The following is a 27,887-nucleotide window of genomic DNA, read 5'->3' as shown; positions in this document are numbered from 1 at the left end:
ACCCTTGTTCTTTTTGAGGACAAATTGTAGCCGAGAATCATCAGGAATTATCAAGCAACTCTGAAATCACTTGGTGGCTCATACATGGAGCTCTCCTGTATGTCAGCTTTTGGGCAGGCGGTTTAGGTTCAGACTTCAGCACAATTTCAAGTTCATCAGTGTTGTGAACCTTGTGGGCATCAGCTGGATATCCACGGTACTGGCATTTTCTTGAAGCAGTACAGCTGCTTGCACACCAGCGCACTTCCACAGTAACAACTTCACCTTTCATTCTCTCGTTCCACACCGTGTGTCCCTCTTGTATCAGTCATTCACCTCCCTGCCTGTCGCTTCTCAGAGGCGCTGCCTCCTCACTCACTCACCCATACATACATATCTCTGCCGTTATCCTGGCCAGCTTCAGTATCCATGTGGGGAGTGAACGACCAAACCTGAAATTCTTCTCTGAGCTCCTTTGACCTCATGAGGAACCTGGGCCTCATGGTCTCCTGGAATCTTTATGTCTCTTGAGTCTCAGCTCCAGCATCCTGCTCTCTGACTGTTGCTTCTTCTCTTTCTCTCCTGTAGTTGGAGTTTGTTGAAGCTTTCAGTTCTGTGGGCCCTCTGTTCTCTCAGATCTATCCTCCTCCACACTTCACCCTTGCATACTACTTAGATCATGAGCCACTGTTTCAGTCACTTTGGACAAATGATTTCATGTGGTCAGTAAGTGTCTACCATCACATGAGCCTACGCATGTGAAAAGACCCTGCTGCTGGGAAAGATTGAAGGCAAAAGGAACGGGGGCGGCAGATGACGAGATGGTTAAATAACGTCACCGAACGGACATGATTTGAGCAAACTTCGGGAGATAGTGAAGGACAGGGAAGCCTGGCATGCTGCAGTGCGGGAGGGTGCAAAGAGCTGGACACGACTTAGCGACTGAACAACAGCCGTCACACAATGCTGCGTTCAGGTCCACTTGTCTCCTGCACTGCCCTGAGTGCCATGGAGTCTGAACTTTATTTAGTTGACAGCAGGGCTTCCCTGGTGGCTCAGAGGTTAAAGGATCTGCCTGCAATGAGGGAGGCCTGGGTTTGATCCCTGGGTCGGGAAGATCCCCGGGAGAAGGAAATGGCAACCCACTTCAGTATTCATGCCTGGGAAATCCTATGGATGGAAGAGCCTGGTGGCCTACAGTCCACAAGATTGCAAAGAGTTGGACACGACTGAGTGACTTCATTATTCACTAGGGATACGTGACACCCCACTCCAGTACTCTTGCCTGGAAAATCACGTGGACGGAGGAGCCTGGTGGGCTGCAGTCCATGGGGTGGCTAAGAGTTGGACACGACTGAGCGACTTCACTTTCACTTTTCACTTTTCATGCATTGGAGAAGGAAATGGCAACCCACTCCAGTGTTCTTGCTTGGAGAATCCCAGGGACGGGGGAGCCTGGTGGGCTGCCATCTATGGGGTCGCACAGAGTCGAACACGACTGAAGCAGCTTAGCAGTAGCAGCAGCAGCAGGGATACATGAAAGGTTTTGAATAGAGGAATGAAATACAAGTATATGTTTTAGGAAAAAACAGTGACAGATCTCAGCAGGAAATCTATAATATATTAATCTGTCACCCATAAGTGCATTCATTTTGTGAAAGAATGTAGCATATTTTTTTCTCCTTTGAATTCTTTTTTTTTTTTTCATTTCCCCTCCAACACATTCATCCCACAAACCTTTGTTAGAGACCACTCTGTGCGGCTCCAAATCCGAGGACTCCCAAGTCCCCTGTCCTAGAGAACAGCTCCTGTGTGGGGCTCAAGGAGTAAGTATAGAGGCCTTTCAAAACTGACTTTAAGTGCTCATCAGGGCACTGTGTAGAGAGACTAGGGTGGAATTGTGTTACATGTGAGTAGGGACCGTGGTGCCCTGATAGAGAAGGGACCCACCCATCGGGGCAGCTAGGGTACCCCACACCCAACCTGGGATAAGGGAACAGAGTAGAAGCCCTCTCTGAAGGGTCCTAGGGCCACCTGGGAGCCAGCCCTCCCTTCGAGGTAGATAACTGGGGAGAGAACAGAAGAGGCGCTCCCATGATAAGTGGTCACTTCCTCCATGATACTGCTGATAGCTGGGGTAGCCTGCGGCCAGGGTACACTCAGGGGGGCAGCTGGCTGAGCTCCTCCAGGAATGGGGGTGCACTGCAGAACTGCTGGGCCCTGTAGTGAGTTTGGAGGATGCCTGCACCCTCGATGAGGGCCAACGGGACGCACCCCCATCGTTGCTGAGCCAGCTGTGGCCAGTGACCACTGTGGGCAGCCGGCACAGTGCTGGTCAGTGCTCCAGGGATGAGGGAGCTCCAGGGGTCTTTCTTGCCCCACAGCAGCACCAGACCATAGTTGATGGTGGAAAACATGTCCCCCCACATGACGAAGATGTCTCCAGTCTGAGGGGCTCAGATCCTCACAGCGTTGACACTGCCTGTCAGTTGATGCCAAATTCCAGCAGGAGGGCCATTGCAGAAGCCCTTAATAGCCTGAAGACTCCATGCTGATAATACCCATAGTGAAGGTTCCACTACAGTCATCCACATAATTCACCAAGGGCAAGGCTCACAAACGCACTCCTCCATGGCAGCCTCACTTGAATTCTTTTTTTTTAATAAATATATTTTATTGAAGTGTAATTGAGTTACAGTATTTCAGGTGCACAGCAAAGTGATTCAGTTATACAAATAGATGTAATGTATTACTTTTGAAATTATTTTCCGTCATAGGTTAATACAAGATATTGACTGTAGTTCGCTGTGCTGTACAATAAAGCTTTGTTGCTTGTTACATATCTTATTTTTTAACTAGAAATCTAACATTCTATTCATACTAAGTCAAACAAGTGGAATCAAAATGTCAATTTTTTTAGTTAGGCAAAAACTCATAAGGTTTTTAACTATATATATTACACATATTTATATATATGTATACAAAAGCTTTCCTACTACACTTGGTAAAGGCTTGAGAAATAACATCCCAAAGAAAAGAGGAGATGGAGAAATTGGAGAACATAAACTAAATGAAATGGGAGCACTGAATATGAAATAGAAAAAGTGAAACAAACTAGATAAAAGACCATCATATAGTTCAGTTGGTTTTAAACATGACTGCTCATTAGAAACACATCTGGAGCTTTGGAGAAAAAAATCAATACTTGAGCATTTGTATTTTCCGAAAAATTTCAAGATAGTTCTGAGATGCACCTGGAATTCAAAAAGTAATTATAGGCTTTCTATTAGATCCTAGTTTTGGTGCTATAGATTTCTGTTATTTTTCTGTTGACCAAGAGACCTCTGGGACAACATTAAACACACCAACGTTCACATTATAGGGTCCCAGAAGGACAAGAGTGAGAGAAAGGACCTGAGAAAATATTTGAAGAGATAATAGCTGAAAACTTCCCACACGTGGGCAAGGAAATAGTTAACCAAGTCCAGGAAGCGCAGAGAGTCCCAGGCAGGATAAACCTGAGGAGGAGCACAGAGAGACACATAGTAATCAAACTGATGAAAATTAAAGACAAAATATTAAAGGAAAAATGACAAATAACATACAAGGGAACTCCCATCAGGTTATCACCTACAGAAGGGATAGAAACTCTACAAGCCAGAAGGGAATGAATGGCATGATGCAGTTAAGTGTTGACCAGTCATGATACAGTAGTAGTGAGTGAGTAATAGTCACATAATCCCAATAGTAAAAGATGTTTATCAGTTTTCACAACCAATAACCTGACAAGAAATAAAAGATAATTACAATTGCAAGTCATAATGGGAACATGATTAACTTAACAGTATAAAATAGTTACATGTACAATTTGGGAGGGTCAAGCATAGTGATGTCATAAGTGAAAGTGCATACATGCACGTGTTTTCATCCACCCAGTCTATGTCTTTTGGCTGGTGTATTTAATCCATTTACATTTAAGGTCATTTTTGTTATGTATAATCCTGTCACCATTTTCTTAATTGTTTTGGGTTTATTTTCTGCAGGTCCTTTCCTTGTGTTTCCTGCCTAGCGAAGTTCCTTTGGTATTTGTTGTAAAGCTGATTTGGTGGTGCTGAATTTTCTTAACTTTTGCTTGTCTGGAAAGCTTTTGATTTCTCCATCAAATCTGAAGGAGAGTCTTGCTGAGTGGTTTTCTTGATGAGTGCAAAAATCCGAATCTCTCGGGTCATGAGATTCATGGAGACACAAGCACACAGGGCTCAGCCAGGATGTGCAATGTGATTGATGGTGCGTTGCGACTGATGGGCCAGCACAGAAAACCCGTGACGTACACCTACCTGTTCCCTCTGCAACAGCCATTCTAGCTAGACCATTTGTTGTTCAGTTGCTAAGTTGTGTCCGACTCTTTGTGATCCCATGGACTGCAGCATGCCAGGCCTCCCTACCCTTCATTATCTATCTGAGTTTGCTCAAACTCATGTCCATTGAGTCAGGTAAGGTGGTCTGGTATTCCTATCTGTTTAAGAAAATTCCTCAGTTTGGTGTGATCCACACAGTCAAAGGCTTTAGCATAGTCAATGAAGCACAAGTAGATGTTTTTTAGGAATTCCCCTGCTTTTTCTATGATCCAGTGTATGTTGACAATTTGATCTCTGGTTCCTCTGTTTTTTCTAAATCCAGTTTGTACATCTGGAAGTGCACAGTTCACATACCACTGAAACCTAGCTTGAAGGATCTTGAGCATAATCTTCCTGGCATGTGACATAATGCAATCATACGGTAATTTGAACATTCTTTGGGATTGGCATGAAAACTGATCTTTTCCATTCCTGTGGTCACTGCTGAGTTTTCCAAATTGCTGGCATATTGAGTGCAGCACTTTTAACAGCATCATCTTTTAAGATTTGAAATAGCTCAACTGGGATTCCATCACTTCATTAGCTTTGTTTGTAGTGATGCTTCCTAAGGCCCACTTGACTTCACACTCCAGGATGTCTGGCTCTAGGTGAGTGATCACACCATTATGGTTATCTGGGTCATTAAGAGGTTTTTTGTACAGTTCTCCTGTGTATTCTTGCCACCTCTTCTTAACATCTTCTGCTTCTGTTAGGTCCATACCATTTCTGTCCTTTACTGTGCCCATCTTTCTATGAAATGTTCCCTTGGTATCTCCAGTTTTCTTAAAGAGATGTCTAGTCTTTCCCATTGTATATTTTTCCCTGTATTTCTTTGCACTGGTCACTTAAGAAAGCTTTCTTAATTCTCCTTGCTGTTCTCCTGAACTCTGCATTCAGATGGCTATATCTTTCCCTTTCCTCTTGGCTTCTCTTCTTTTCTCAGCTTTCGTAAGGCCTCCTTAGAAAACCAGTTTGCCTTCTTGCCTTTCTTTTTCTTGGGGATGGTTTTGGTCATCACGTCCTGTGCAATGTTATGAACCTCCGTCCATTGTTCTTCAGGTACTCTTAACAGATCTAGTCCCTTGAATCTGTTTGTCCGCACATAATCATAAGGGATTTGATTTAGGTCGTATCTGAATGGCCTAGTGATTTTCCCTACTTTCTTCAGTTTGAGCCTGAATTTCACAATAAGGAGCTGATGATGTGAGCCACAGTCAGCTCTCAGTCTTGTTTTTGCTGATCATATAGAGCTTCTCCATCTTCTGCTGCAAATAATATAGTTAGTCTGTTTTTGGTACTGACCATCTGGTGATGTCCATGTGTAAAGTCCTCTCTTGTGTTGTTGGAAGAGAGACCTTTAAAGAAATTTTAATCTCTTTCACTTAAAATATACAGTGTTCTGCTTTACATATAAAGAAGTCATTGAATTCTTTAGGCATAACTGATGTCACTACCAGAAGTTACTAAAGTGTCTTTGAAGAAGCTTAATAGGGGAATGCAACATTCCACTGAACTCTTTATATGGGAAATTAAGAGCTTTAAAATTCCTTAGAACATTGGCAACTGATTTGAACTTAGCAAACAAGTTCCTCTATTAAGGCAGAAAACCTGTTAAATGGGATTTTGCACAGGGATGCTGTTTAAAAAAAAAAAAAAAACTGGTAAGCTTACAGTACAAATGTGGAAAAACTTGCAGTGAAAGCTCTTTCTGCACTTGGGGCCTAGTGCCTCAAATAGTTCATTTGCCCCTTTCCGTATCTGCCTTTGTATAGTGTCGGTTGCCCAGCTGAATTGGTCTTGCCCTGAGATTCATTCCCAGGAGTAGGGTGACGAAGGCTGTTGAGAGAAGAGCTCAGTGATTTCTGATACTTCCCAATTGCAGGCACTTCCGGGGCTGAAGTTCAATCCTCTTGGAAGCCAGGAGGATTGTGTTGGTCAGCAGATAGCTCTGAGTGTTTCCCATGGTTGTAGAAGTTAAAGAGAAGCAACAGGAGTTCAGAATTTTGTGGTAGGGACTTTTTGGTTTCCTCTACTTTCTTGAGTAATAATAATGTAAATAGGATAAGCTAAGTAAACTGTAGATACACTTACTAAGCCATGATGCCTACAAGTAATACCATTTTTTGAAAGAAGAGATAGAGGTTCAGGGAGGATAAGTATCATGGTGGAATTCGAGCCTAGAGATTTTAACTTTAGAGCCCAAAGGAGCTTAGCTTCGTTTGTTGGCCCCTGAGATTGATTTTGTAGTCAGGATTATAGCAGCATTAACATATTTTTACACATACTTTTGTTTCCCAAAGAAGTGCTAGGTGTTGGGGGAAAAGGGACTCTTACAGAAAAGATGCCAACCCAGAAGTTCTGTTTATTTAGGAGGAAAAAAAGATAGGTAGAATCATACTGATTACAGAACCACTTTGCAAAAAGTAGACGATATTAGAAAAGTCACCATTTTATAAATGCTGTTGTCAGGTGGGCATTAGTGGGTACATTAAACAAAGACTTATTGGGGAACTGGATATTCTGAAAACATCACCTTATAGACTGCTTAGTAACTAAAAAGAGACAAGTATTTGTTCACAGTAGAGAAAATCGGGCAGACACCAGATTAGCCAAGTGGTAGAACTCGCCTTCACCAATAAAGGTAAAACCTGACATACGATGTAGCATGCTGGAAGGACATAGCATCACCTGTGTACCAGTCCTGCCAAAAACATTTACTTCGGAGATATAATCGTGAAAAAACAATCAGACAAATCCAGATGGAGGGACATGTTTAAAATATGTTGCCTGGACTCATCAAAAAGGCCAGTGTTGTGAATGTCTGAAAGTGACATTGAGGGATCTGCTTTAAAGCAGAGGAGACCGACAAGAGACAGCTAAGCACAGGGCCCACAAGACCAGACTAGGTACTGAGTGCTCGGCTGAGCTAAATAGTTGTGAGGCTCATTGGAAGCAGGCAGAAATATTTCAATATAGACTGTATATTGCAGAGCAGTGTCATATCAGAGTTCAGTTTCTTGAATGTGATAAATGAATTATATCCATGGTAAAGTATTTAAGAAGGAAATGTAATGGTGTTTGCAACTTACTGTCAGTTGGTTCAGCAAAAACATACAGAAAAGGTGAAGTGTTACCTCACTTCAGTTGACATGTTTAGTTGACAGATCTAAATAAGAAGCGTGTTTAAGTGTTCATATAGTATTGAAACTGTTCTGTAGGCTTGAAAATTCTTGAAAGAATAGAGTTGTTTATTAAAGTAGCCATACTCAAGCAGGGGAAACATTCACATTAAAAATGATAATGGGGAAAGCTTTCAATAAAACAGATGAAAGCAGGGATCACAACGAGGCTTTTACTTAATTGGTATCTCTGGTAAATTAATCCTGGCTACTGAGCATGTTGAAATGAATGGGATTCTGAGGCCATATTCATGACTTACTAGCATTGTTTGCCAAGGGCTTTAATGTGAGAGTGGTGGTTGATGTTCCAAATATTTGTCATCTTTCGTTAAATGTTTGTATCGTTACAGTCAAATTAGGTCCTTTGCTGTTCAGTTGCTCAGTCATGTCTGATTCTTCGCCACCCCATGGGCTGCACCCTCCGGGCTTCCCTGTCCTTCACCTCCCGGAGCTTGCTCCAACTCACGTCCATTGGGTTAACGATGCCATCCAAACGTCTGGTTCTCTGTTGCCCTCTTCTCCTCCTGCTGTGAGTCTTTCCCAGCATCAGGGTCTTTTCTGATGAGTTGGCTCTTTGCATCAGGTGACCAAAGTATTGGAGCCTCAGCATCAGTCCTTCCAATGAATATTCAGGACTGATTTCCTTTAGGATGGATTGCTTGGATCTCCTTGCAGTCCAAGGCACTCTGAAGAGTCTTCTCAAGCAGCACAATTCAAAAGCATCGATTCTTCAGTGCTCAGCTTTCTTTATGGTCCAATTCTCACATCCATACATGACTACCGGAAAAACCATAGCTTTGACTAGATAGACCTTTGTTAGCAAAGTAATATCTCTGCTTTTTAATATGCTGTCTAGGTTGGTCATAGCTTTTGTTCCAAGGAGCAAGCATCTTAATTTCATGGCTGGAGTCACCATCTGCAGTGATCTTGTAGCCCAAGAAAATAAAGTCTGTCACTGTTTCCATTGTTTCCCCATCTATTTGCCATGAAGTGATGGGACCGGATGCCATGATCTTTGTTTTTTGAATGTTGAGTTTTAAACCAGCTTTTTCACTCTCCTTTTTCACCTTCATCCTCTTCCCTTTCTGCCATCAGGGTGGTTTCATCTGCATATCTGAGGTTGTTGATATTTCTCCTGGCAATCTTGATTCCAGCTTGTGCTTCATCCAGCTCTTATCAGTCGTTACTTGATCTAACCGTAATTTTATCCTGAGCTTACATTTTTCCTGCACTGATACTCTCCCCGCAACAGAAACTGGCTTCACAAGTCTTTACAAGTCTTTAAAAGACAGCTTCACAAGTCTTTAAAAGTCAAGTGTCTGAGGCAAACCTTAAATTAGGATCCTTGAGCCAAGATCTCATTTGTGGGTGGGGCGTGAGGAAGTCATGGACCTCTGCTGAGACTGGAAGGGAGCACACTACCATCAGAGTCTCTAAGGGATTCACGAGCTAAATCGAGTGGTTGAGAGCCGAGTTTTGCTGGTATTCTGATGATCTGCTGTTTTTCACTTTGGTGGCCAGCAGTGTTTCAGTGTCCTTTGTGTCGCTCTTTCCAGGCCCCTGCATTATGGTAGTATTTGGCTCCTCTGTCTAGTCCCTTTTAAGATTCTTTGTTGCCCTTTGAGAGCAGTTGTAGTTTTCACATAATCAAGAGCAGGTGTAAAGGAAAAACCTCCTCTGTGTGTGTCTCCTTTACTACTCACAAAGAAAACTTCACTTCTGACACTTCTTTCTGGTCACGAAATGTTTGTGGGGTTTTCCCTGTACCGAGCGATTTTCAGCACCTCTAGCTGGGTGTCCTGTAATTCAGTTTGATTCTGACAGTATCTGCCTGATGTTAGCGTCAGATCCCACAGGTGGAGAGCTCAGTCCCACAGGACAGCCCAGCCGCGTTGTCGCCACGCCAGAAGCCAGTTGGCAGTCCAGGATTGTCACAAGTGCTTCTGACCCACCAGTTATATGCTGTGTTTCCCTCAACCCCTTCCTTCTGTCTGAAGTTGTTAGAATGGCTGATAGAAATCTGGGGGAAGCCTAACATTTACTGGTTTGTTATAAAGATAAAGGGTAAAAGATACACAGGGCAAAGAGTGTGAGCAGAGGCACTCTGGCGTGCTGTTCTCCACCTCCTCCGTGTGTTCACTGGCCTGGACATTCATGGATCCCCATACCTTTGGGTTTTTATGCAGGCTTCACATTTCTAGTCCCTCTTCCTTCCCAAGGGACTGGGAGATGGGGCTGAAAGGTCCAAGCTCCTCATCGCGGTTTGGTCTTTCTGGTGACCAGCCAAAGATCCTGCTGCTATCCAGGAGCTCACCAAGGTTCACCTCATTAGAACAAAAGACACTGCCGTCATCCAGGGGATTCCCAGGGATTTAGGGACTCTGTGTCAGGAACCGAGGTGAGAGACCTAATATTAGAACCAAAGGTGCTCCTAGTGCTGTTACTTAGGAAATTGCAAGCGTTTGGGAGCTTTGTCCTAGGAACCAGAGACAGACACCAATATATATCTTTTCTGTTATTTCACAGCAGAATGTTATTTCCATTCTCTTTGGGAAGTGGACATTAAGGAGCCTTGCTGATAGTATATAACTCAATAAATATTGTTGAAAGGATGGTTGAAATAATTAAATCTTTCTTTTCCCAAACAGCTTTCCATTGAAATTAGGTGGTGCTCACGTAGTGTTGTTTTAATGAAAGAAATTACATGGATCAGTTCCCTCGGCTACCTTTGCAGCTTTCCCAGCTCCTTTTCCAGCTTGAGTCTTCAAGAGGGAGCCTCAGAATTGATTTCTAAAACTGTTTGTACCTGGTGTGATTATAAAGCAATGAGACTGATTGTCATGTGTCGTTTGTGGGATCCGTCTCAGTTACTTTATAGCCATACCTGGTATCTTATACCACAGAATATTGCGTGTTGAACAGCATTTTAAAATCACTTAAGGTTTCTAACTGGAAGTTTTAAATGGTTTAGCGTCATTTTAGATTTTTTTCTAACTTACTGATCAGAACTCTTATATCAGAAAGATAATTAGATGTTAACTTGTTGCTTTAATTTGTAGTTTTCTTTTGTTTTTGGGATTTTAATCAGTATTCTGATAAACTGTTTATTGAATTTCTTTTCAGTTGTAAATGGTCTTTGTACATTGTACAAGGGTAGTCCTTTCAATTGAATATTATAAATGAAACATATAAATTGGGGTGAACAAAAGAGGAACTTTCCCCTAGTCCAGTGTACACATAGGACCTAAGATAGTTTCAACTGTTACTGGTTAAAGATACCACCATTTGGCATTTTGCTGTTGACACTGTTACCAAATTTCGGTCCTAAGGCAGTGAAATGATGAAACTGTATGTCCTGAGCTTCTGCTTCTTTCTCTTCCTTGTGCTAGTTCTACACACAATAGGTGCTCCATGAATGTTTATAAGAAAAGGTAATGCCAGCAAGTACCAACTTTTGTGTTATAAATGACAATGTTTTTCTCCTTTTCATAAGGAATTGGGGCTCTCTAAAGCACATTTAAGATGGGAAAGGTTTTACAGTGAAACCTGCCGTGATTTCCGTCACATTTCTATTGCCGTGTAATACGATTCCCAGGTGGCTCAGTGGTCAGGAATCTGCCTGCCAATGCAGGAGATGCAGGTTCGATCCCTGGGTCTGGAAGATTCCGTGGAGTGGGAAATGGCAGCCCACGCCAGTATTCTTGCTAGGGAAAGCCCGTGGTCAGAGGAGCCTGGCGCTTTTCCTGCTTGGCTGCAGTCCACAGGGTCGTGAAGAGCTGGGCACGACGGAGCAGCTGAGCATGGCTGCTGGATAATACAGTGTTGTGCACTGTCTCTTGTTACATTTGGCTGATTTAATGGTCTGTCTTTCGAATACAGCTGTAAGACAAATTAATACGGCTTTTACCAGTACAGTCATTTTATGCTTTAAGTGTGTTTGTTTAAATCTTAAGTAGTGCACATCAAATTTCTTTTCCCACTTGGTGCCAGCATGCCCAATTACAACTTCATTTCATGTGAATCTGCAGAACCTTGCCATTAGCAAAAATTGCAGTAGTTTTTCTAAGTAACATTTTTATATATTTGATATTCTGTAAATTTTAAATGTCACTTGAGTATATATATTTATTTTACATTACAGGCACTGGAGATATTATTGCTGTCATGATTACAGAATTGAGGGGTAAAGATATATTGAGTTATCTGGAGAAAAACATCTCTGTACAAATGACAATAGCTGTTGGAACTCGAATGCCGCCAAAGAACTTCAGCCGTGGTTCTCTAGTCTTCGTGTCAATATCCTTTATTGTTTTGATGATTATTTCTTCAGCCTGGCTTATATTCTACTTCATTCAGAAGATCAGGTATACAAATGCCCGGGACAGGAACCAGGTGAGCTACCAGTACTCTATAGTGATTAATGCTTACTGGCCGTAATTCATAAACATCTGTTGTAATCATACACAATATGAACATCTTTTCATTAAAAAATGGTCAAAAACATATCTATATAAGTGTTTTAAGGATATTTGAAAAACCTAAATGGAGAAATTATTACGTTTATAGTGATCACTTGGAATATTCCCAGTGAATGGTTAGCTTAATATTAGAGTGTGATATACCTAATTCTAGTAATTTGAAAAAAGATTGCAAAGTTGCATTTTTAAGCTGGTAACATTCGTTTTCAGTAGCAGGGCAGTTGGAAGGATGAAAGAGGGAGACTTTTCACTATATATACTTCTGTTCCATGTGAATTTTTTTTCCCATGTGAATTATCTGTCCTGTTTAAGCTTAGCCACGGGCATTGATGAGGTCAAAAAGGACCAATAGAAGAGATGTGTCTCTCTAGTCAGCCTGGAAATCACGTTGACCAGCACAGCCTAAGTACTCAGTGTTAAGATGAATAAGGGCACAGGGAAAACAGTGCACTGCCCTGTCGCAAAGGACTCGCAGATGGTTTTCTGTCACTTTGTTACTTATTAATAGTCTGCTTGATGTGCTGCATACAGAATGTGTGCCCTGGAGCAGGTGTGAGATGCTAGGTCCCAGTCCTAGGTATTCCTAAGGAGCTAAGAAGTAAATACTTTGGCCACCTGATGCAAAGAGCTGACTCATTTGAAAAACCCTGATGCTGGGAAAGATTGAGGGCAGCAGGAGAAGGGGATGACAGAGGATGAGATGGCCAGATGGCATCACCGACTCAATGGACATGAGTTTGGGTAGGCTCTGGCAGTTGGTGATGGACGGGGAGGGCTGGCCTGCTGCAGCTCATGGGGTCGCAGAGAGTCGGACACAACTGAGTGACTGAACTGAACTGAACTGAAGAAGTAAATAGTGTGGAGCATGGTTTGAAGCCAGTTTTTTTCATTATTTTTGGTTGCCTTGGGTCTTTGTTACTGCACACGGGCTTCCCTTAGTTGGGGTGAGCTGGGGCTACTCTCTAGTTGCGGTGCATGGACTTCTCATTGGAGTGGCTTCTCTCGTTGAAGAGCACAGGCTCTAGGTACGTGGGCTACAGATACATGGGCTCATTAGTTGGGATGCATGGGCACAGCATGTCCAGGAAGATTTCACATGCTGTGCCCGTGTGTCACAACTGTTGAGCCCATGTACCTATATGGGACATGTACACAATGGAATATTACTCGGCTATTAAAAATAGTGCATTTAAGTCAGTTTAATGGGGTGGATGAAACTGGAGCCTATCAGAAAGAAAAACACCAGTACAGTATATTAACACATATATATGGAATTTAGAAAGATGGCAATGATGACCCTGTATGCAGGACAGCAGATGTAAAGAGACACAGATGTAAAGAACAGACTTTTGGACTCTGTGGGAGAAGGCGAGGGTAGGATGATTTGAGAAAATAGCATTGAAACATGTATATTATGATAGGTGAAAACGATAACCAGTCCAGGTTTGATGCATGAGAGAGGGTGCTCAGGGCTGGTGCACTGGGAGGACCCAGAGGGATGGGATGGGGAGGGAGGCAGGAGGTGGGGTTCAGGATGGGGAACGCATGTAAACCCATGGCAGATTCATGTCAATGTATGGCAAAAAACCACCACAATATTATAAAGTAATTAGCTTCCAATTAAAATTTTAAAATAAAAAAATTTTTTTATATAACAATTCTCTATTCAAACAGAGCACCTGTAAATCCCTGTAGGGGATGGTGCAAGGTGGGGGTGTGTAAATTTTTCATCCTTCCTCATTCTAATGAAAAGAAGCATAGACTTTGGTATGGAGTTCAAATCCTGACCTTACTACCAATTTGCCACAGTCCCTCTTGCACAGTTTACATAGCTTCTCAACTTGTTTCTGCATCTGAAAGTATATATAAAACATCTGAGAAGTATAATTTATTGAACATTTGTGTGACAGGCTCTGTGCAGCATCCTACGTCTTTGAAATTTTTATCATGATAATTTTTATTATTTGTGATTTCAGGCCTACAGAAAGTTGTAAAAATAGTATAAAGTATTTTCTTGCGCTAATTCTCCAGCTGTAAACGTTTTACCTTGTTTCCTTTTCTTCATGTATCAGTTCAGTTCGGTTCACTTGCTCAGTCGTGTCCAACTTTTTGCGACCCCATTGACTGAAGCATGCCAGGCTTCCCTGTCCATCACCAACTCCCAGAGCTTACTCAAACTTGTGTCCCTCGAGTCAGTGATGCCATCCAACCATCTCATCCTCTATCATCCCCTTCTCCTCCTGCCTTCAATCTTCCCCAGCATTAGGATCTTTTCCAGTGAGTCAGTTCTTCACATCAGGTGGTGAAAGTATTGGAGCTTCAGCTTCAGCATCAGTCCTTTCAATGAATATTCAGGACTGATCTCCTTTAGGATGGACTAGTTGGATCTCCTTGTAGTCCAAGGGACTCTCAAGAGTCTTCTGCAACACCACAGTTCAAAAGCATCAATTCTTCGGCACTCAGCTTTCTTCATGGTCCAATTCTAATATCCATACATGACTACTGGAAAAACCGTAGCTTTGACTAGATGGACCTTTGTTCGTAAAGTGATGTCTCTGCTTTTTAACATGCTGTTAAGGTTGGTGATAGCTTTTCTTCCAAGGAGCAAGTAAGTGTCTTAATTTCATGGCTGCAGTCACCATCTGCAGTGATTTTGGAGCACAAGAAAATAAAGTCTGTCACTGTATCCATTGTTGTCCCATCTATATATGCTTTTTTAAGAACTATTTGAGAGTAAATTTGGGATAAGATGTCCTTTTACACTTAATACTTCATTGTATATTTTCCAAAAGCAAGAACATTTTCTTATATAGCCACAATATGATTATCAAGATAATGAAATTAACATTAATATAATTGTCTGATCTATATACCTGTTCTAAGCTTTGTAAACTTGTCTTAATAATGACCTTTATAGGAAAGAAAACCCTGGATGGTCCAGTCAGATTGTTTGTTGTATTCAGTTGTCATGCCTCTTTTAACCTGTTCATGACATTGACATTATTGAAGATTATAATCCAGTTGTTCTGGATTTGAGCTTGTCTGATGTCTGTTCCTTCATGATTAGGTTCAGGTTATCTTGTGTTTTTGTCGGAAATACCTCCCAGGCCCTTACATTTATTAATTTTTCATTTTGAGATATTTGTAATTTCACATACATTTATAAGAAATAATGCAGAGAGATCCCAAATACCCTTCGCCCATTTACCCCTAGATGTGAAATCTTCCCTAACTATAGTAAATATCACAACCAGGATATTGATGTTGATACAATCCACTAATAGTCAGATTTTTCCAGTTAAACTTGTGCTGGTATGTGTGTGGCTCTTTGCAATTTCAGGTGACTGCCGTCACAGTCCAGATACAGTCCTGTTATCACAGGGATCTGCCGGGGTCCAGCCCTGGTGATAACTTGGTTTACATGGAAAGCCAATAAAGTTTCAGACAAGGAGCTTACACCATCTACGTTAGGCCGCCGGCATCCTCCTGATTAGCGGGGGGTTCCCCACCTTGGGCTCCCCCTCTTGTGGATCTTAGAAGCTGGGGCAAGTAAGTAGGCATGGCGAGCCTCCACGCCCCAGATGGGAATTCAGCCTGAAAATAGAGTAAAGAGGAGACACGGGGGAAACCAGTCCAGCGACTGGCCCGGCCTCTATTGTCTAGAAAGGCCTTTTATACCTTTTTGGTTATACATAGATATCAATGGGTAATACAAAATTATGCAGCATTAGCAGCCCAGACTCTTATCAAAACGAGGCTTTTCTCTCTGCATACAAGTCTTAGGTGATTTACATCATCTTCCGGCCAGAAGGGCCAATTAACATTTTACAGCCTTTTTTCTGATAAGGGTATGTCAACCAGAAGACTTATTTGTGTTGTTCTTCCCAAAGTCTGGTGCCACTCTCAGAAAGCACTAAATAAAGTTACATTCTTACATAGCAAAGATACAGCAATTTATAACAAGTAAAAGGAGTACAGTGGTTTATAACAAAAGAAAAGTAATTAACTCAAAAGTCTAGTGTTGTTAACATCAAAACTACTATATATCTTTTTCCATATCCTGTTTACATTGATTAACATCCTCCCAGGTGCCTAAAAGATAAAGAATATGGAGGCCTAGCGGCAATCATTGAGTCAACAGTGAAAACTCATCACCAAAATGATTTTTAGCTCTTTAGAAAAGGCTCTGTATCTTTAAGATGCTTTAAGCTTTGTGCTTCTCGCGGTTGGGGGGCTGTTAGCAATTCACAAGCTGTAAGAGGTCCAGGGGAACCTGTTAGGCAAGCCAGAGAGTTATCAGAGGGGGTTTAACTGAAACATCCCTTTCAATGCAGAAGACTAAAGCCCTGGGTTGACTTTTTCCAGAGAATATCAGAAGAGTGGAAAAGCAGGCAGATTCTTATTTTGGGGGGTACATGCTCAGGAAATACCAGGGGGAAAACCTGAGGTCTGATTAGCCTTGCCATCAGAGCTCTGCCACATGACCTTGTCATGGGTGGAATTCCTCACGCTGGCTCCAGGCAAGGATCCTTTGTGCAGATTCTTTGATAGTCAGCCATAGCCACCTCCCTCTCTCCTACACTGTGCCTAACCCCTGACTACACTAGTCTGTTTCCCCACTCTATAGTTTTGTCGCGTCAAAAATGCTATATAAATGGAATCATAGACTACTTCTAGAGTTTGGATTTCTTCATCTAACATATTCCCTTGAGATCGTCCCAAATTGTATGCATCAATAATTTATTTCTTTTTATTGGTGACTAGTATTCTGTATCTTGGATGTACCATAACTTGGTAACCAAGTTATTTCCCATTTTGGCTAGTATAAATAAAGTGACTATGAACATTCGTGGACAGGTTTCTGCATGAGCATGAGTTTTCATTTCCCTGGCATAAATGTTCAGTAGTGGAATTTTTGAGTTATTTTGATAGGTGCATATTTAATGTTGTAAGGAATTGCCATTCTCTTTTCCCAAGCAGCTGTACTGTTCTACGTTCCCAGTTCTTCTGCATCCTTGCCAGCATTTGGTGTGGTCACTGTCTTTCATTGCCGCCGTTCTGATGGGTGTACGGTGACATCTCCTCTGCGATGTTAGTCTGCGTCTCCCCAGTGACTGGTGGTGTCGGCCATCCTTCCCTGCCAGACGCCATCTGCATGTCCTCCACAGTGAGAGGGTTTGTCTTTTACCCGCTTCTACTGCTTCATTTCTTACTGTGGAGTTCTGAGTGTTCTTTATACATTCTAAATACAAGTCTTTTGTCACAATTATGGTTTGCAAATATTTTCTCTGATGGTCTTTTGAAGAGCAAAATTTTTAATTTTGGTGAAGCTTAATTTATCAATGTTTCCTTTATGAATTGTGCTTTTTCTGACAACTGTAAAAATTCTTTGCCTAACCCTGGATACCAAAGATTTTCTAATTCTTTTCAAAAAGTTTTATATTTTATGTCTGACCCATTTTAAATTACATTTTATATAAAGTGTGAGGCTTAAATTGAAGTTCCTTTTTATACTTAGGTCTGTCCAATATTGTACCTTTGTCAAAAAACTCAGTTGGGCACATTTGTGTGGGTATATTTCTGGGTTTTCTGACCCATCCAGTGTCTATGTTCATACCACACTGTCTTCTTACTTATGCTATATATTATGCCTAACTATTGGGTACAGTGATCCCTCCCCCATTTTATTTTCCTTTTCAGGATTGTTTTATCTATTCTAGGTCCTAGAGTCTTTTCATACAAATTTTAGAATAAGTTTGTCTCTGTCTCTATCAAAACAAAAAAAAACTTGCTGGGATTTTGATGTGAATGCATTAAACCTATTGATAGTTTAAGGAGAATCTGTATATTTATCATGTTAAATCTTTCAGTTCAAGAACCTTGTTTTTCCATTTTTTTTAGGTCTCTTTTCCCCTTTTAATAGCATTTTATTCTTTTCAGCATATAGATCCTCTCACGTTTTAAGTTTATACCTAAGAGTTATGTTTTGTTTGGAATGACTATAAAAACTAATGTAATAGCAAATGGACTCTAGATGTGTTTTTACTTTCAGGTTCCACATGTTTATTTTAAGAATATAAAAATATGATTGAATTTTTTATATCAGTTTTGTATTCTGCAACCTTGGTAAACTCACTTATTATAAATTGCTTGGGATTTTCTGTATAGACAATCATGTTATCTGCTGCTACTGCTGCTGCTGCTAAGTCGCTTTAGTCATGTCCGACTCTGTGTGACCCCATAGACAGCAGCCCACCGGGCTCTTCTGTCCCTGGGATTCTCCAGGCAAGAACACTGGAGTGGGCTGCCATTTCCTTCTCCAATGCATGCATGCATGCATGCATGCATGCTAAGTCACTTCAGTTGTGTCCGACTCTGTGCGACCTCATGGACAGCAGCCCACCAGGCTCCTCTGTCCACAGCATTCTCTAGGCAAGAATACTGGAGTGGTTTGCCATTTCTTTCTCCAGATGTTATCTGCAAATAGTGTCTCTTTAAATTGTTCCTTTCCAACTTCAGTGCTTTATTTCATTTTCTTGCCTTATTGCAATGGCTAGAACTTTCAGAAGTATGCTGAATAACTGTAATGGAAAGAGTGGGCATCCTTGGCTTGTGCCCAATCTTAGAGGGAAGGGTTCAGTCTGTTGTTGTTAAGTAAGTTAATATGTGGATAACTGCCATGTTTGTTACCAAGCTGAGGAATTCTCTCCCTCTTTCTAGTGTGCTGAGAATTTTTATCACCAGTGGGCGCTTGACTTTGTCACGTGCTTTTTATGCATCAGTTGATGTGATCATATGATTTTTTGTTTTCTTCTTTAGCCTGTGGTGGATTGCATTTGTTGATTTTTGAATGTTGAACAAGCCTTGCATACCTGGAATAAACTGTACTAGGTATAGTCTTATATACCTGGAACAAATCCCACTAGGTTATGGCATATAATTTTTTGTGCATTGCTGGATTTGATTGGCTAGTACTTTGTTGAGGATTTTGGTATCTTAAGTTCATGAGAGATACTGGTTTGTAGCTTTGAGGGAGAAGCTGTAAAAACTTAATTTCTTTAATGGTTAAAAGAATGTTTAGGTTGTATTTCATCTTTTTGGGGGATTTTGAGAAATTGGCCCATTTTTTATATATTGTCATACTTATGAACGTAAAATTGTTCATAGTATTCCCTGTTCTTTTAATGACTGCAGTGTCTGTACTGATATTTCCTGCTCATTCCTGACTTTATATTTTGTAGCTTCTCTTTTTATCTTCACTCTTGAGAAATTTCTCTTTTTAAAAAAAAATTATTTATTTTAATTGGAGGCTAACTACTTTGCAGTATTGTAGTGGTTTTTGCCATACATTGACATGAATCACCCATGGGTGTACATGTGTTCCCCATCCTGAGCCCACCTCCCACCTCCCTCCCCATCCCATTCCTCTGGGTCATCCCAGTGCACCAGCCACAAATACCCTGTATCATGCATTGAACCTGGACTGGCGATCTGTTTCACATATGATAATATACATGTTTCAATGATATTCTCTCAAATCATCCCACCCTCACCTTCTCAATTTTATTGATTCTTTTCAAAAACAAGTTTCCTTGACTTTTAAAAGATAGGAACTTAGATTATTTACTTGAAAACTTTTCTCTTTCTGTTGTAAGCATTTACTGCTATTTTCTCTCATCACTATTTTAACTGTGTCCCATATGCTTTGATATCCTCTATATTCATTCAACTTTATGTAATTTTTTTCTTCTGAGACTTTCTCTTTGACCTGTAATACACACTTATTTAGAAGTGTTTTGTTGAGTTTTCACTTGTTTGGAGATTTTGCTGTTGTCTTAGTGTTCAGTTCAGTCACTCAGTCATCTCCGACTCTTTGCGACCCCGTGAATCACAGCTTGCCAGGCCTCCCTGTCCATCACCAACTCCCAGAGTTCACTCAAACTCACGTCCATCGAGTCCGTGATGCCATCCAGCCATCTCATCCTCTGTTGTCCCCTTTTCCTCCCGCCCCCAATCTTTCCCAGCATCAGAGTCTTTTCCAGTGAGTCAACTCTTCGCATGTAGTGGCCAAAGTACTGGAGTTTCAGCTTTAGCATCATTCCCTCCAAAGAAATCCCAGGGCTGATCTCCTTCAGAATGGACTGGTTGGATCTCCTTGCAGTCCAAGGGACTCTCAAGAGTCTTCTCCAGCACCACAGTTCAAAAGCATCAATTCTTCGGCGCTCAGCCTTCTTCACAGTCCAACTCTCACATTCTTACATGACCACTGGAAAAACCGTAGCCTTGACTAGATGGACCTTTGTTGACAAAGTAGTGTCTCTGCTTTTGAATATGCTATCTAGGTTGGTCATAACTTTCCTTCCAAGGAGTAAGCATCTTTTAATTTTATGGCTACAGTCACCATCTGCAGTGATTTTGGAGCCCCAAAAAATAAAGTCTGACACTGTTTCCCCATCTATTTCCCATGAAGTGGTGGGACCAGATGCCATGATCTTCGTTTTCTGAATGTTGAGCTTTAAGCCAACTTTTTCACTCTCCTCTTTCACTTTATCAAGAGGCTTTTTAGTTCCTCTTCACTTTCTGCCGTAAGGGTGGTGTCGTTGCATATCTGAAGTTATTGATATTTCTCCCGGCAACCTTGATTCCAGCTTGTGCTTCTTCCAGCCCAGCGTTTCTCATGATGTACTCTGCATATAAGTTAATGCACAATCACAGTTGCACTCATCTCACACACTAGTAAAGTAATGCTCAAAATTCTCCAAGCCAGGCTTCAGCAGTACTTGAACCGTGAACTTCCAGATGTTCAAGCTGGATTTACAAAAGGCAGAGGAACCAGAGATCAAGTTGCCAACATCTGCTGGATCATCGAAAAAGCAAGAGTTCCAGAAAAACATCTACTTCTGCTTTATTGACTATGCTAAAGCCTTTGACTTTGTGGATCATAATAAACTGTGGAAAATCCTGAAAGAGATGGGAATCCCAGACCACCTGACCTGCCTCTGGAGAAACCTATATGCAGGTCAGGAAGCAACAGTTAGAACTGGACATGGAACAACAGACTGGTTCCAAATAGGAAAAGGAGTATGTCAAGGCTGTCTTTAGTGTTACTGATTTCTAATGAGATTTCATTATGATCAGAGAAATACTCTGTATGATTTCAGTTCTTTTAGATTTGTTGAGGTTTGTTTTATGGTCTCAGATCTAGTCTGTTTGGGTGAATGTCTGATGGGTGCTTGGGGAAAAAGTGTATACTCTGCTATTGGGTAGAATTTTTTGTAGATGTCGATTAGATCAATGCACTCAGCTTGCTTTTAAGAAGTCGGGGAGGGGAAGTTCACTTTCCCAGTGGACCCTGCTGAAACCGTTGCTGGAAGAGGGGTGCAGTTTTTCCATTGGTGTTTTGCTAGAGTAAGATGTTTGTAGCCCACTCTTCCTGGTACTTGAGCTTGGGGAAGGAGGCTCTTTTTCTGGACTAGGGTAGGGGTGGGTATCTGTTCCTGTTGGCAGTACCAGATTGGAGGCTTCTGCTGCATCTTGTGTGAGACATATGAGGCCAGGAAACTCACTACCCAGCATTCAAGTCTTAAGGCCCCTAGGCAGCTCACCTCCTCTACCTTTCAGAGACTTACTGTGCTGGTTTGTTGTGTTTTGTCTAGGGCTTTTTAGGTGTAGAGGGGTGCACCTGGGAAGAATAGGGCCTCTCCGTTGTAGGAGAACTGAGAGTTCCTATAATATCTCACATGATTTTTGATTTGGATATAGGTGATTTGAAGTGATAAAGGGATATTAGATGAAAGGGTTAATTGATCTAAAACTGTGACACTTTCATAGAAAAGATTATTGGATATGCATGTATAAAATAAAGTTTACAGCCTTGAAATAGAACGCACCAATTTGCTGAGATTTTTGATGGAATGAATGCATGCTAAGTCACTTTAGTCATGTCTGTCTGCGACCCCATGGACTGTAGCCCACCAGGGTCCTCTGTCCATGGAATTCTCCAGGCAGTAATACTGGAGTGGGTTGCCATTCCCCACTCCAGGGGATCTTCCCGACCCAGCAAAGTCTCTTATGTCTCCTGCATTGGCAGGCAGGTTCTTTATCACTAGCGCCACCTGAGAAGCCCTTTTGAGAAAGAGAATAGCCATAAAATCGAGTTCTGATGAAATGGAGGGATACACAGTCAGATCAGCAATAACAAGTTGACAGCATTTATTTATTTATCTTCAAAGCACCTGGCAAGAAATTCTATCCAATGATATTTGAAGAAAATAGAAGTCAGATGAAGTTCTTCAGCTTCTTTGAATGGCAGAAGCATAGCATTGAAATGTTCTTTTACCCACCGTCTTTAACCGGTGATATTGCCTTCTTTTTTAAATTGAAAATTTTAACCAATATAATATATGGATATGAGTTTTAAGAGTAAATGGAACTGCAGAGTTTGGTTCCTTGCCTAGTCTTTTCTCCTTCTAATTCTTGTTTCCCAGCAACAAGTCATCTCTTTCAACTCTTTTTCTCTCTTCCTTCTGTTACTAACTTAACATAACTAACTAGCATGCTGTACTCCTTTTTAAAATAAATTTAAAGGTGTCTTTTAAAGGTATTGTTGCCATTATAGGAAACTAAAAGTAAAATGCTCAAGAGTAGTTCTAAAAGGGTGTTCTCTGCAAGCAAGCCCTATAATGTTGGTTTGAAGGTAGTGCTTCTCAAGGACTTTTGAAAAAAGCAGATTGTTTACCCCAGGAGCCTGCTCCCTGGTAGTACTTGAGTTAGCACCCAGCATGGACCCTGTGTGTAATGAAGGACTCAGCAGAGTCACCATCTGGTGTAGACCGCAAACGGAAACTGGCTTTGTGGCTGACTGCACACAGACTTCCTAAGCATTCTTTCCCAGACTCTACTATAACAGGGTCTGGTATTCTGACCTTTGTTCCTCCTTCCGTTTTTTCCTAAGGTTGAGAAGCAAATTTGATGACATTTCATTTGGCTTGAAAAGCTTAGCTTGTCAAAGTTAAACACAAGCAAAGGCGGCAGCACCTTAACTGGTTGAACTTTTCACTATTTTAAAAGAGAAACCAGAACTGTTAGCAAAGAAAAAAAAGTAAGCCTAATGAGAGACTCATTTTCTCCCAGAAACTGTCATCGTGAAGCAGTTCTTTCTATAGACTATGCTGTCTTTTAAAAAGAAGTAGTTAGATTGTTAAGTGAAAAATGAACGTTACCTTGATTTCGAATGGATCACTCTCCTCAGTATCAGATAAGTATGATGACGCCTCATGCATGGCAAGTTCTGTGCATTGTTTTCAGTGTGTTATTGTTATTATCCAAATATTATTGATTTGGAGAGAACAGGGAAAGCAGATAAAACCAGTATATAAGCTTGTAATTAAAAAAAGAATATGCTACCACAGAGAGCCATTTGTTGTAAATAACTTTCTAAGCACAGTGCAGTGTACACAGTTGATTCCGTTTTACATGTGAAATAAGAATCTAATGCTTTGGCGTTTTAGATTGCTTTCAGATACCTGTGGTTGCTCTTCCTGAAAATTTGTTAGAATACATCTAGATACAAACAGATCAGATGATGGCTAATGGTAAACTTAAATGTCACCTTATAATAAGACAGTGATAGTTATTTCATATGACAGGCTAGATATGTGGTATGTTTTATTGAAAGGGTACTTAAACTTTTTCACAATTACGTAGTTAATATTGTACCCTAAATCTCAAAGTGGTTGAGTTTGACAAACCAGAACAATAAAACTTTTATTTAACTATTGAGGAATAAGGTAGATATTAGAAAAACATTCCATAACCTAGGACTACTGAGTTTAGAAGACTGAGTTTATGAAACTCCTGGTGAAAATGCACATGGTTTCCAAGGTACTTAAAACTCATTAAAGCTTCTCCCCAAAATGTGTATACCGTATTCTTAGACTTCCTACATATCTCAAGGCTACTGAAGGTGAAACATGCTTCTGTTGCCCATTTTTATCTTGGAAGATAGCTAATTGGAAAATGGACTTGTGTGGGACAATATGGATGTGTATTGAATATTCTTCAGAGGAAGACTAGTACTTTGCGTAAATAATCTTTGAAAATGGTGGGTTTGAAAAGTCTTTTCCATCTAGATTGGAGGGGGAGAAGTTGCATACTGTCAAGGTTTTTCCCATAGGAATAGATTATGTAGTCAAAAGAGACAGATTTCTTCATTATTGGATGGTAGATTGAATTTCATTATGTTTTTTAGGGACTAACAATTCCAGAACTGGAAAAAGGAAAATAGATCTTTGAACTGAGAATGTATTATTTTACCACTTTTTAAGTACATTGCAAGTTACTTAACTTCTTTTTCATGTCCTACTATTCTGATCAATTTACATTGATAAATATCACTTTCCGTATTCAGAAGCTATATACCTTCTAAATGTTATATCTAAGTTTAAGACTTTGTTTTCCTAGCACAGAATATTCTCTTGAGATCAGAGTGTTTCTGAGACATTCAGTTCTACGTCCTTGGCATTTACCATAGGGCCTGGCATGTCACAGTATCTCAGAAAATGCTTAAATGAATTAAAGTATAAGAGTGCATTCTATTGGGAAGGCAGACAGGCATAATCAAAATACTGTGTAGTTTAAGAGTTATTCTTTTGGGGCAGAGCGATGTTACTAGAGTGATACCGCAGAGAAGGAAGTGACATTTGAGCTGAATTTCAAAGGTAAGCCTTCATCAGACAGAAACTGGGCGGAAAGGCAAAGGGACTGTCTTCGCAGAGCTGTGGGGAGCTGAAGGGACAGACGGCAGAGTCGAGCCGGAAGGAGGGGGGAGACCTGAGACTGACCCAGCCTGGATGGGCACGTTGGCTGTGCGAGACGAAGGGCTTGACTCTCGTGCTGAAAGAGTCAGACTTTACTCTAGAAGCAGTGGCAGTCATCAGAGGGTTTTCGTTTTTTGTTTTTTTGTTTTCTGTTAAGGACAGGCTTGGGGGAAAGAGTCCCTAAAGAGGAAAATATTGAAGAGCAAAGGAAAATAATATTAATGAAACAAGGTTATGTACAGAGCTGGGAGAAGGATTAGGCCACAGACAGCTGGTTACCTTGGAAAAGCACTGGGGATACTTTTTCTCAGAAAGAAAGGGAAAAGGTAATAGTGATGAGAGAATGAATGAAAGAAGGTGCTTTGAGTTACTTCAATCAGGGAAAAATTATATTCACAGCACCTAGATTTTATCAATGTCTAAAAGAAGAAAATCCAACTATCTGCTAATGCAGACCTAATTCTGAATCTGTGGGGAAGTTTTGATGATTGAAACAGAAACCTGAGATGAGTCTCATTAAAGTGACCTACCGTCAGTCCACTGAGAACCATCTCATTGTGAACAGATTATTCCTGTTAAATGAAGCAGTATGCGTTGTTTTAAATTGTTTTCTACCAATTTAAAACTTTTGGACACAGTGCATCCATATGTAGAATACTGTTCACATTATTACTGATGTCTTTACACAAGTGAAATAAGTAAATATGGCCCTTGATGATCAATATCCCTTCATATTTTATAAATGGGAAATCTTTAGGCATATAGGATGGAAAAATGAACTGGGCTGGAAAGTCAGGAGACCAAAGGTTCTGCTCTCAGTGCTTTTACTAGCTTTAGGTAAATCACGTCACTTGTCTCTGGCTTTGGATTTTCTCCTTTGTAAAATAATACATCCCTCTGTGGTTTTGTCCCATTCCATAATATTCCGTAGGTAATGAGGTGGAAACTTGAGTAGCCTTGTTATCTAAAGTACAGAGAATATGAGTGAGTGGATAGAGGGTTATGGGAAATGCTTTGGAGCTGGGGTTGCTATTTTATACTTAGGTTTTGTGTGTGTGCTCAGTTGCCTCTGACTCATTGCCCACCAGGACTGTAAACCTGCCAGGCTCCTCTGTACATAGAATTTTCCAGGCTTGAATACTGGAGTGGGTTGCTCCAGGGGATTGTCCCAACCCAGAGATCAAATCCGAGTTTCTTGCATCCTGTGCAGTACCGGTAAATTCTTCACCACTGCGCCACCTGCGAAGCCATACTGAGTTTAGTGAGTCTCAAACTGCAGTATGCAAAAGAATGGTATGAGGACACTTTTCCCCTCCCCCTCCTCTTCTCCTTTTCCTCCTCCTCCTCCTCCTCCTTCACTTTTAAAAACTACAAATTCCAAGACGCCTCCCCCTCCAGCAAGAATACATAGAACTATACCCAAAAAAAGGTCTTAATGACCCAGATAACCACAGTGGTGTGATCAGTCACCTAGAGCTGGACATCCTGGAATGCGAAGTCAAGAGGGCCTTAGGAGGCATCACTATGAACAAAGCTAGTTGAGGTGACGGAATTCTAGGTGAGCTATTTAAAATCCTAAAAGATGATGCTGTTGAAGTGCTACACTCAGTATGTCAGCAAATTTGGAAAACTCAGCAGTGACCACAGGACTGGAAAAAGTCACTTTTCATTCCAGTCCCAAAGAAGGGCAGTGCCAAAGAATGTTCCAACTAAGGATAGTTGCACTCATTTCACATGCTAGAAAGGTTCTACTCAAAATTCTTTAAGGTAGGCTTCAGCAGTAGATGAACTGAGAACTTACAGATGTACAAGCTGGGTTTCGAAAAGGCAGAGGAACCAGAGTGCAAATTGCCAACATTCGTTGGATCATGGAGAAAGCAAAGGAGTTCTAGAAAAGCATCTACTTCTGCTTTATTGACTACATGAAAGCCTTTGGCTGTGTGGATCACAACAACTGTGGAAAATTCTTAAAAGAGATGGGAGTACCAGACCACCTTAGCTATCTCCTGCGAAACCTGTATGCAGGTCAAGAAACAAGTGTTAGAAGTAGACATGGAACAACTGACTGGTTCACAATTGGGAAAGGAATACCACAAGGCTATATATTGTCACCCTGCTTATTTAACCTCTATGTAGAGTACATCATGTGAAATGCTGGGCTGGATCAATCACAAGCTGGAATCAAGATTTTCAGGATAAATATCAACAACCTCAGATATGCATATGATACCACTTTAATGGCAGAAGCAAAGAGGAACTAAAGAGCCTCTTGATGAGAGTGAAAGAGGAGAGTGGAAAAGTTGGCTTGAAATTCAGTATTCAAAAAACTAAGATCATGGCATCTGGTCCCATCATTCCATGGCAAATAGAAGGGGGAAAAGTGGAAGCAGTGATGTTATTTTCTTGGGCTCCAAAATCACTGCAGACTGGGACAGCAGCAATAAAATTAAAAGATGCTTACTCCTTGGAAGGAAAGCCATGACAAACCTAGGCAGCATATTAAAAAGCAGAGACATCACTTCGCCAACCAAGGTCCATGAACCTAGTGGAGGTGATGGAATTCCAGCTGAACTATTTCAAATCCTAAAAGATGATGTTGTTTAAGTGCCGCACTCAATATGCCAGCAAATTTGGAAAACTCATCAGTAGCCACAGGACTGGAAAAGGTCAGTTTTCATTCCAATCCCAAAGAAAGGCAATGCCAAAGAATGTTCAAATGACTGCACAGTTGTACTCATCTCACACACTAGCAAAGTAATGCTCAAAATTGTCCAAGCTAGGCTTAACACATGAACCAAGAATTTCCAGATGGTCAAGCTGGATTAAGAAAAGGCAGAAGAACCAGAGATCAAATTGCCCACATCCGCTGGATCATACAAGAAGCAAGAGAATTCCAGAAAAACATCTACTTCTGTTTCATTGACTAAACTAAAGCCTTTGACTGTGGGGATCACAACAAACTGTGGAAAATTCTTAAAGAGAGGGGATACCAGACTACCATATCTACTTCCTGAGAAATCTTTATGCAAGTCAGGA

The 27,887-nt window shown here is 41.0% G+C and overlaps 1 protein-coding gene and 1 non-coding gene across 3 annotated transcripts in view; both read left to right on the top strand.

Annotated features, from left to right (window-relative positions):
• Positions 1-27,887, top strand: part of RNF130 (ring finger protein 130) — a 139,523-nt gene that overhangs the window by 52,550 nt on the left and 59,086 nt on the right. For both annotated transcript variants that reach the window (XM_018051614.1, XM_018051615.1), the window contains one exon: positions 11,697-11,947. In XM_018051614.1, the coding sequence (XP_017907103.1) occupies positions 11,697-11,947 (251 nt within the window). The remainder of the gene's footprint in view (positions 1-11,696; positions 11,948-27,887) is intronic.
• Positions 10,354-10,459, top strand: MIR340 (microRNA 340). Its single transcript, NR_129711.1, has one exon. It is a non-coding gene; the product is annotated as a microRNA 340 (primary transcript).

The sequence above is a fragment of the Capra hircus genome, chromosome 7 (genome assembly GCF_001704415.2).
Source record: "Capra hircus breed San Clemente chromosome 7, ASM170441v1, whole genome shotgun sequence".
Taxonomy (NCBI): domain Eukaryota; kingdom Metazoa; phylum Chordata; class Mammalia; order Artiodactyla; family Bovidae; genus Capra; species Capra hircus.
Note: the sequence above shows the minus strand (reverse complement) of the source record. Positions and strands in the feature narration are given on the sequence as shown.